We start from the raw sequence: 11399 nt of genomic DNA, 5'->3' as shown, positions 1-11399 counted from the left end.
ATGCACATTTTCTCTGCACATTTATGGTGGAATGACATTAACATTCTAAACGGCGAAGCTCTCGAGTTACCAGTCGATTTCTGTTCCTACCCTCGTCTGTGGTCATGAGCTTTGGGTCACGACCGAAAGAACGAGGTCACGGATAGAAGCAGGTCTGTAGGGGGTCTGGGCTCTTCCCGTGGAGACAAGGTGAGAAGCTCGGCGTCCAGGAGGGACTGGGAGTAGAGCTGCTGCTCCTTCACATTGAGGCTCGGGCATCTGGTCAGGATGCCTCCTGGTCAGGATGCCTCCTGGTCAGGATGCCTCTGGGTCAGGATGCCTCCTGGTCAGGATGCCTCTGGGTCAGGATGCCTCCTGGTCAGGATGCCTCTGGGTCAGAGGCCTCTGGGTCAGGATGCCTCCTGGTCAGGATGCCTCTGGGTCAGGATGCCTCCTGGTCAGGATGCCTCCTGGTCAGGATGCCTCCTGGTCAGGATGCCTCCTGGTCAGGATGCCTCCTGGTCAGGTGTTCTGGGAACTCCTTGGGAATTCCCCTGAGGAGCTGGAACAAGTGGCTGAGGAGAGGAAAGTCAGGGCCTCCCTGCTTAGGCTGCGACCCTATGGATGGATGGACTAACATATATATATATATAGGTAAAGAAATATTGTATCAAATAAATACACACTGTATGGAAGTTTGCATTTGTAAACTTCCATACAGTGTGTATGAATTACAGTGTATGTACCTTCACATTCAGACTGCAGTAACACCAAACAACAGTGACAGTAGACGTTAAAAATCAGCTGATTTATTGAGGAGTGTCGGCGGTTAAGACATTATAAGTTAGACTTTACAGCCAGAGCTGTGTTATCAGAACAAACCCAAACTGGGAGCACAAATACAATATTAAATGGCAACAACATTACACAAAGACATGGCATTTTGTGTGTCGACAAAGAGACTAATAAACTGTTGCTAACATAGTTTAAACAAGATGGCGGCATAAAAACTCTCATTTCTATAGAGTAGTGCTGCGTCAGAGCTTAGACCTTGCAAAAGCTGACTTCCCTCCGAGGGGAATCAGACATGTGTTTCATTTCTGTGACTGCAGAGAAACTTAGAACTCTGCACCTCTAACTGTAGTTATGGGTCTGAAGAGTCAGGTTCACCAACCAGGAGGCAACTTTCAGCACCAGCAACAGGAAAACGGTAGAAGGCAACCGGAGACAGTAAGACATATTGTGCAACATCTGGAGGTTTGGAAGAACAGTAACCCTTCAGAGTGTGACATTGCATCACATAAGGCTTCAGTGTTGTTAGAAAAAGTTAGTCAGAATAATAATGGTTGCAGAGTTGCCATGGAGACATGGGCATGACATGTAGAAGTAAGGCATAAAGTTTAGTCCAAAAAAATACTTCTAATGTAAGAGAAAGTGCCGTTGGTCCAATTTCACATGCCCAGCTTAAAAAAAAAAAAAAAAGTGATTTGAAGCCCAATAAAAACTTCAGAAGGCGGTCAGCAGAGTGACGAGCCAATCAGGCGTTTTGCTCTGTCAAAAACAGGTCAGAGTGAGACCTCCAAGGAGCTGCTGCAGCAGATTCACATCTGCGGTACCAACACAACACACAACGTTCACAACCCACAGTCTGCAGAAGCAGCACCCTGATGGTACAAAGTGTTACAGATATCCTAAGGTTAAAAAATGCCTCATTATGCGGGCCGCTCGTTCAGAACAGCAGGAAACGAGTCCAAATCAGTGAGTGCTCAATCTGCCTTCCTCACACTCAGCGTAGAGAAGTCCAAACATCAGCACCAGATGTTCCTCTCCCACATCTGTCTTAGTGCAAACCACACCTAAAAAAAAAAAAGAATCAGCATCTGCCACTTTATTTACAGGGACAGTTCAGGATTTCCAAGGTGAGCTTCTGTTAAAGGAGCGGCTGAGGTACATCCATCGCCAAGTCTTCAGGCGAGTCTTCAAAGTCCAATCGGAAAACAGCCAAAACGGCTTATATAACCAGCCTTTCATCATTCTTTCAACCTTTTACACAACCTGAGAAACATTTAAACAGGAAATAGGGGTTGGAGGCAGTGCGTCACCTATGATCATCCTACTAAGAATGCGACATGCAAAGTGTGTATTTTCAGAGTTACTGTGATACAAAAGTAAAAACACTGTAAAACAAGCAAAAATATCACACCAGTTGAAGTGAACATTGTTTTATACATGAAGGCCATGGGAGGCACTTCACCTCTGACCTCCACTTCCTGTGTGAATGGCCTCCAGTTGCTACGTAAATAACATCCCAGTGAATAAGTGACACCATGGCGGGTCAGCAGGTGTCGCCCCTCACCTCCATCCGTCTCAGGCAAGGCGCTAGCGCCATCTGCTGGAACCAACCCATCTCCGCTTAGACTCCAGGAGTCACACACGGCAGGCGGGACAGCGGCCTTCCTTCTACTGAAACTCACTGTCGGTGCCACCGACGGCATGGCGAGACAGCAGTCCAGACAGAGGACACTCCTCTGGACAGAGCAGCCGGCCGGACACAGAGTGTCTCTGTGTGTAAACAGAGCGTTGCTTCATCTACACACATTACACACACGCAAACCCCCCGCACTCCCCCTGACACGGACAGAACTTTCTTGTCTGGCTTTGCAACATGAACACCACTCAGCCGTTAGCCAGCCTGCTCCGTCTAAAGATCTGCAAAACTCTCCCTTCAAGTCGTCCTGTAGTTCGTCCCGTCCTTCTGTCCAACCATAACTCGGCTAACGGGACTCCTCGTTAGCCGCCTTCGTATCAGAGGAAGGCACATGAAGTTGGATTTTCTCCATGTCTGCAGTTCAAGGTGAACTGAGTAGATAACAGGAAGGCTGAATGAAGCTCAGTAACGTTTTCCAGACAGAGTTAAGGGATGGAAAGCGCACTTATCGCTACCAAAAGACGCTGAAGACACTTGGAAATATCCGGTTCCTCTCTCTCTGCTGTGAGTCAAGAGTGAGAGTGAGTGCTCTCTGTCGCAAAGTGTGACGTCTCCTCTCTAAAGCTAGAATCAACAGAACGGGTCAGAGATTTACAGAGGTCAGTCGAACCGTTCAGAGTGAACAAATGGATCAGAACCTTCCAACATGAGAAACAACCTCCACAGCAGATTGGGCTGGCAGATCTACATACATTTTATACAATAGAAGCGGCCAGCAGGGGGAGCCGCGGAGCAGCACACAGGTAGCAGTACTTCCTTTTGTTTGGAAACCAGGGTGAGGAAGAGCCTGGCGGGTCAGGTACCGGTACCATTCAGAACATCTCAGGCAGTAAACACAAACTGGGCCACCGCAGTATTTTACCATCATCACTTTAAGTGGTTCAAACAAAGTAAAGGTCTGATAGAGGAGGGAACGGTTTGGCATCGTTGATCTGAGCTGCTCTGAAAATCTCTTAGAAACCTGAAAAAAACCTTCTGCACACTAAACATCAAAATACTTCATCAGCCTGAACGAGGCCGGACTTCTGCTTTCCAAGCACAGGAAGTCTCCTCGTGTCCAGGCCTGGTGTCCTGGCGGTTCTGATCCGCCTCAAATCAGAGAGGGGGCCCCTGCTGAGCCCTGAGCGGAGGCCCCAGAAGGGCCAGAGCTGATGGGGCCCCTCGGCGAATGGAGAATAGAACTCATCGGTACGATCGGAGATTAGAGGACATGACATGATTAGACGATTCCTAATACTAACTAACACTGGTCAGAGCATCAGAGCAACACATGATGGAATACTGCAGAGGTCTCTTTCAGAGGCTCTCAGCCACAGCTGGCTGTCATCAGTCACAGTTGGGGGTAGTAGTGGTGGCTTTAATACTCAGTCTGAGTTCAAACAGGAGCAGGAGGGGAGTTGAGGTTAGCGTGGGGTGCAGGGATACTGTAGGCATGAAGGCACTGGGTCACCCGGTTCTGTCTGCATCACCCCCTCCTCCGCTCGCTCCGGTCCGCTCCATCACTGCAGCATCAGCTGCTTGAGGTTGTCGTGCAGGATGGTGTCCTTGACGTCGCGGAACACCAGCCGGATGTTCTCCGTGTTGATGGCCGTGGTGAAGTGGTGGTAGAGCGGCTTCTGCTGCTGGTCGCGCCGCTTGCTGCGGAAGCACTCCACCAGGAAGCGCTGCACGGCCGCCAGGCTGCCGGCCTCGCCCGAGAACTCGGGGAAGTAGTCCCTGATGGAGACCTGCTTCACCTTCTCCTCCAGCAGGTCCGTCTTGTTGAGGAACAGGATGATGGAGAGGTTTCTGAAGACCCGGTTGTTAACGATGGTCTCGAAGATGCTGAGCGACTCCACGAGCCGGTTGGTGTACCGGTCCTCCATCAGCACCTGGGGGAGGTCAGAGTGCAAACCGGGCCGTGAGTTCTCGGCTGACGATCTGAGCCGCAACCCTGACCCGCTGGGGAACATGCGAGTGGAAACAGGAACAGGAAGACCCGACGGCGGTTCTGCTTTTATCAGAGACCTTTAGGTTTCATACTGCAGGACATCTCACACCAATCTGGTGGTTCACAGATTGGTGACTCAGTACCTGGCATGACTGCCAGGTACTGAGTCAGTCATGTGACTGATATATATATATATATATATATATATATATATATATGCAGATATATGGATTATATAAAACAATCAAATTAAATTAAATAATTTTTCAAGAACTTAGATGTTTTTTATCTTCATGCTTTTATTTCAAAATGTGTTTTATGATTTAAAGAAGGTTTGTAGAGTTTCCTCTTCCTTCTTAACGTTCTTCAGCCGATCTGTTGACTGTAGGGTCAGGGGTCAGGGGTCAGGGTTCAGAGTGCTGCAGCAGTAGTAGTGATAGTAGTCATGTGATGTAAGTGGGTGGATGTTGATCATTTCTGGCTGTTGTTTGACTGCTAGTGTACTTCTGTATCTTTAAAACGTCTGTTGTCCACATGGTTGTGATTTAATATTAAAACTTTATTAAAGTTGGTTTATTAAAGACTCCTGACCGGTTGTCACAGCTGTGATGTCTGCTGCTGCCGACTGCAGAACTCTGAATGTGGAAAAGCTTCACAGATCAGAAGCTAACTGGAAGCATTTTCCTTTAACAAGACAAGATGGAGGGGAACGTGCAGCAGCCGACCTGCAGCTGCTCCCACATCCCGGAATAAGACATGACACCCACCTGATCGTACTCAGAGGAAGAGACGAGGAAGAGGATGGAGGTGACCGAGTCGAAGCATTCGAACCAGCGGCGCCTCTCTGACCGCTGACCGCCAACGTCCACCATCTTGAAGGGAACATTCTTGATCTCAAAGCTGTACTCGTGGATCCCCTTGGTGGGCTTCCTGGCCAGCAGGATGTCCTGTTGGCTGGGAAGGTAGTTCTGCAAGAAGACCATGTGGTTCTGGTCAGGGTCCAGAGAAACATCAATAAAAAACAAAACAAACTAGCCTTAAACATGGAGGCGTCCACTTCAGATCTAACGGCGAGTCTGTTCTGTGAGCCATGCTTTTATTGTGAAAATCATCTTCAAGTGGCAGTGAGTGTTTGTTAGAACAAATTTACAGACTACGGCTCTCACGTTGTCTTAAATGCAAAATATAGATATTTTACTTTTTTGTATTTTCTTCATAGTTTTGGCTGAAGGTTTTCTCTCAGCAAGTTACCTGTTTAACAACAACAGTTCAAGATTAATGGATTACTAAATTAGTTAAGGGTTATTTCAATAAATTGCTCATCATGAGCATAAAACTAATATTTCTACTGAAGGTCATCGATGTCCTGTTGGCGCTATGAAGTCATTTATGCATGACTTCATAAATGTTCCTGAACACGGTGCGACTGTGACTGATAACGTCACACCAAACGCATTCAGACGGAGTCCATACAACTCGAAGACAAGCCCCTGTTACCATAGCTACAGGAAGATGTATGGACTTGCTTCCTATTCATTTCTAGCATCTGATGAGTCACAGGAACATGGAGCCATCCGGCGGCCTGAGAATCCCCCGCCACTATCTGCAACGCCACCACATTACGGCTTTTAGTTTCTGCATGACTTCATCTCTTGTTCTGATTCTGTTCTGGAAACTCTGCTGATTGTTTTACACAGAAGTAAAGGGTTTGGTTCCTCTATGTGGGAGAATACGCAGCGGCGGCGGCAACGTTCTCACTGACACAAAGCACAGGAAGAAAGCACTTTCACTTCTCTTTCCAATCAAACACAAGCGTCATCACGACCATCTGCTCCATCGGCCGTCCTGCTCGGTGGGGAGGGGCCGCGGGTGGGTGTGGGTGGGACTTACCGACTCTCCGAGCTTTTCCAAATGATCCAGGAAGTACTTGACTGACTCGCCCTAAGAGAGAGAGAGAAATAGAGAGAGAGAGAGACTATCTCAGTCTGAAATGAAACAGAAAAACCTGACGAGGCTCTCTTCTTTACAGGACAGAAGGCTCCAGTGACTCATGGAGCCAAACCAATCACATCGCACCATTTACACTAAAGCGAGTAACTCTGACCGACCGTGTTATGCTAGAGAGGAGAATCCAGTCGGACCCGTGGCTGCATATCAAGATGAGCTCAGACCAGACATGAAAAACCCCACCGTTTGTCCTAGTGCAATCCTCAGAGGCAGAGTTGAAGTTTTTCTTTCCGTCTCCTCCAAAGCCAAGCTGCCATTTGCTACTTTTAGCAGTGAACCTGAGCCACACGGCTTACGTCAAACAAAGCGACCGAGTGCTGCACTCACCAGCTGGAACTCCCGGCGCCGATCGTAAGCGTTCTGGATGCCCTCGTCGGCCCACAGGGCCCGGATGGACGGCAGGTAGTGCTGGAAGACTTTGGGCTGCACCATGCCGTGACCGTGGGCCATGGCGGATCGGGTGTCGAACGCCATCATGGTCTCCCCGTGCTGCTGGTTGGACGGGTCGCCCCACGGGATGTGAAGCTTCTCCCGCGCGTCCACCAACACCCGGACACCTGAGGGGACGCATTGGAAAACTTCTTAGTGATACGGAAGCAGAACCCAATTCAGGATACTGAATCAGGTTTACATGCTAACAACTTCAGCTAATAAAAGTGTCAAATCATGGATAAAGTGAAATTTTGGACACTTTAATTCAAATGGAACAATTGAAGTGCAAATAATTGGTATTTAATTTAATTGTATCGTTTTTATGTATGTCTTTTTCTTTTTAGTTGATTTTTAAGTGTTGTTGAAAATGTCTTACAACCACACATAATAACCTTGTCTTATTTTCAAATTCCTTGCCAACTTTTGACATTTTTTAACTAAAAAAACAACAACTAAATAACAGTTTAAAGATGTCCTCACAAGAATCCTGACTGAAAACTCCAAACGTTGAGGTAAAACACAGTGAATAATCCTGCTAACTGCAATCTGCTATACTTCAGTCACATCACAGCTCCCTGAACTCTGACTTACACTGGGCTTCTGTGTCTCAGCTGCTTCTCACCACCACAGGTTTAAGCTGACAGCTCAGGAATAATAAGCCTAAATACTGTATCTTTAGTTCCTGAGGTAAACAGCTGGCCCTCGTGATCTTTCCTGTTCCTGCTTTGAACTGGAAACGGCAGCAGAGTTGCAGTTCATATCCTGAGCCATCATGAAAGGCCTGCAGAGACAGCGGCTCTCCACTAGGTGTTCTCACATCGACGCAGTGGGGATAAAATGCACCTGAACGCATCGCCAAGATGATGGATGTTCATCTCCAGGATGTGATGTTCAGATGAAATTTAGGTCTTAAATCAAGCAATGCAATTATCATTCCCAATAAACAAATGTTAAAATCAGAGCTCTATGCTCTGTGTTGAAATGAAAGCATTTATGGGGATATGCCAACACAAATTCTCTTTTTTTAATCCTTTAAAGTGAAGGTATTCCAAAGTTCTCAACTTAATTTAGTATCTCATTTTTAAATCCAGTATTGGTATAATTTACTGACATTGGAGCAGCCTGTCTTCATTCATAAAATTAAAAAGATGTTCAAAATACATGATCAACTCGCCAAACTGAACACTACTGACCTTCAAGCTCATTTTTACGAGTCAACAAAAGCTAAATAAAACATTGTTTGGTTTGAGGCTCTAATCTGACTGAGAAAGGGGGAAGTCAAGCTGGTGTTTGCTTTAAATGAGACACCGAGTGAGCCAACTCTCAGCCTGCATCAGACAGGCCGTAGTAACTTGGTTTATTTTTCAAACATCCCAGAAAGCTGGAGTGATCGACTGCAGCGGCGCTTTTCTCCGACCTTCATTCAGGCTGCGGACAGAAAGAAGCCAATGAGGAGAAGGCCTGAACTCCCATTCACTCCCAAGGCTGAGGACCCATCCAACATGTTCATGTGTTTAAATGTTCAGCAATATATTTTTAAATGCTCCAACCTGCTGATATTGATTTGAGCTAATCTGAGTATATTCAGATTAGCTCAAACAAGAGCCACTTGCAATCGCAGTTCTTCTTTGTTCCATGTGGAGAGAAATAAACAGGCTGTCATTTATTAGCAAGAAGCATTGACACATTATAAAAGTGATCAAACACAAACCTATTCAGTTGATCTCAATTAAAATAAATTGCCTCCCCACAGCAAATAAATAAATAACTATCAGGAAAAGAAAGCATTTTTGTGCAACACGTTCAACTCCACGTGTAAATGTAAAGCCAGAAATGCATCAAGTCATCTCGTAGGAAAAATGAGCACTGCGGTTAAAGAGAGGCTACAGATTTTCCATAAGGTTGCATTATGCAATATTGCAGTGGACGGCCCATTTCCAGCAGGTCTGGCTAACATCATGAGCACTGTAATCTAATCAGGCCTGGCACAGACAGAGATGGCCGCCGCGGCACATGCTGGCCGACGGCTCGGCCGCTACTGGAACATTTGGAATGAAAATCTTCACAATTAGCGTTTGTTGCGAGGCTCAACATAATGAAACCGTCGTCCGAACTTAAACACGTTACGCCAAAGCAGACAGAGGCCAGGAACAGCTGGTCCTCCAGTAGACAGGATCCCAGAATGCACAGCAGGAACATAAGAGAACATTTAAGAAGGAGACATGGCTGCGGCTGAAATGATTAATCAGACTGAAATCAGCTAATATAGTAACTGAAATTATCCTCCTATACCTGTAAATATGTCCTAAAAATATCTCCTATTAAAACACCTTTTTGCTTAATAGGAGATCTGAATATAAATCAAAAAGATAAACAGATCAGTCCTACACTGTATTGATGTCAAGTCAAGCAGAAAGAGTCCAGCTTTTTTTTATTTTTAGCAGCAGATTCATCCTTTGCTACAAATGACGACGCGTTCGCTGAAAGACAGATGTTTTGGGGTTTTATTTTAAAAAGTAATTAAACTCTGTTTTCTAATATTGTATAAAACAAGCTGAAGTAGTTGAATAAAAAAATCTCCAGAATCTGCAGAGGTTTTTGCACCTGTTAAATCGATTAAGCGTCAGAATAATTGATAACTAAAATAACAGATAGTTCAATCCCTAATAAAACCCTGATTTAGTTCTTAATCTGATGGAAAGTCACATTCAGTGCCTTTCAACGCTGCAAAGACAATAAATATGCTTAGAAAAAGTCCCATATTTTATTAAAACACCAACTCTCTCACTGTTGTGTTTAAGTTGCTGATATTATTGCTCTATTTGAGAATGAGGATTTTAACTGGAGCTGGTTCATTCATGCGTAGCTGAAATAGTCGAATGGTTTTAAACAGCACAACCTTGAACGTCCTCACTAGGTCTGTCATCACAAATTTCACTGGATGATAAATTGTCCCTGAAGTTATCGCAGTAAACGATAATATTGACAACTTTCAAGCAATATAATGGCAAAGGCATAGTAACACAAAAACACATCCTCAAAGATGAATAAACACTCAATCACCACAGCAAATAAATCAATAATTGTTAGGAAAAGAAAGCATTCAAAACATTCAACTCCATGTGTAAATGTAAACACTGGAACTGGAAAACAATTTAAATATTCAAAATGAACACATAAAATGAATTATGAAGAAACAAAGCTGTCCTTTAAAGAAAGTTTTAGTTGAGACCAAAATACCAGATTGAAGACTTTTATCGTCCAGTTTTTGGTAGAAAGAGAAAAACAATAAATTATTGAACTTGTTTTAATTCATCACCCAATTAATTCATTTATTGTTTATTGTGACAGGCCTAATCCCCACTACTTATTTTTCCACACTAGCCATCTGTCAACGCAACTATATTTATGACTGTAATAATAATAATGTAAAAGTGATATGTGATGTTTTAGGAATAGTTGCTGAGTCACTTAAATACGTATCTGTAACACTAGCTGTAATAGCGTCACATGGAGACAGTGGTTGAAGGCTGTCATCCCATCACCATCTCATACTGGGCCTTTCTGGTAAACTGTCAGTGTGATGGATTTTATTACGATGAATGAAACTCATGTGATAACATGACTGAGCCCACACCACCTTATAAATGTCTTTAGGTGACTCAGTGTGTTCTGACCCAAATGTTTCCATCAAAGTGTGTCTAGAAATAAGGGCCACCAAAATAATCACCTTTCAAACTAATAATAGCAGTAACAATATATTACTGCTATAATGTCTGTGATGTTTCCTTCCTGTTGCTACACCTGATGTTCTCTTCATATCACGAATGCAAACAATTGACCATTTATGATTAATTGGCAAGTAATGATTTAGTACAATTAACTCTGATCAATTAACTCAAACTTCTTCAGGCTGAGGATCACTTCACCCATTTAACAAAAACTCACAAACCACCTAACTTGAAATTGCCCCACAATAACAAAACATCTTAATATGTCCAACCTCTTCTTTACTACCAAATGTGTACTTTACGAACATTTATTTGTGATTTACAAGTATAATTTAAGAAAATGGATTTGAATTGCTTTGGCAGAAACAAAAATCCTCTTCTGCACCATTTAAATATTAAAAATAATACACCCATTTCTATTAGTTGTATATATTTCTTTTCTTTCTACCAGCTTTCTGTTGAATTAATATCGGCCAAGTTTTAATAATCGTATCGAAATGATGATAACTGACCAATGGTGGTCGCTGCCGATACATCGTATACATCCCTACGAATTATATAGGGATTTTGTTGTCATTTTTGAAGAACCGCTGTTTTCTATTTTGGGGGGATTTTATAAGAAAGAAAAATATCAAACTTTGTATATATAAGTAGGTTTAAGAATAAGAATATCTTTACTTTTAGCCATGAGTTACCAGAAACAGCAGGAGAGACGAGAGAAAAAAGAAAACTAGAGAGTGACAAGTTAGAGCTGCGTGATGGACAAAGTAAAAATGAACTCTCCTACACACACACACACACACACACACAAGTACAAGCATAGCATAAGAAA

At 44.0% G+C, this 11399-nt stretch overlaps 1 protein-coding gene across 1 annotated transcript in view; it reads right to left on the bottom strand.

Moving 5' to 3' along the window:
* Positions 1 to 772: 772 nt before the first annotated feature.
* The window catches only part of gna13b (guanine nucleotide binding protein (G protein), alpha 13b), an 11687-nt gene continuing 1060 nt past the window's right edge, over positions 773 to 11399 (bottom strand). Inside the window, exons 2-5 of the mRNA XM_055035149.1 lie at positions 6732 to 6961; positions 6288 to 6338; positions 5165 to 5365; positions 773 to 4338 (exon numbers count right to left, since the gene is read on the bottom strand). Coding sequence (XP_054891124.1) covers positions 3967 to 4338; positions 5165 to 5365; positions 6288 to 6338; positions 6732 to 6961 — 854 coding nt within the window. The 3' untranslated portion in view covers positions 773 to 3966. The remainder of the gene's footprint in view (positions 4339 to 5164; positions 5366 to 6287; positions 6339 to 6731; positions 6962 to 11399) is intronic.

This window comes from Poeciliopsis prolifica, unplaced genomic scaffold (assembly GCF_027474105.1).
Source record: "Poeciliopsis prolifica strain line A6 unplaced genomic scaffold, Auburn_PproV2 SCAFFOLD010, whole genome shotgun sequence".
Classification (NCBI taxonomy): domain Eukaryota; kingdom Metazoa; phylum Chordata; class Actinopteri; order Cyprinodontiformes; family Poeciliidae; genus Poeciliopsis; species Poeciliopsis prolifica.
Note: the sequence above shows the minus strand (reverse complement) of the source record. Positions and strands in the feature narration are given on the sequence as shown.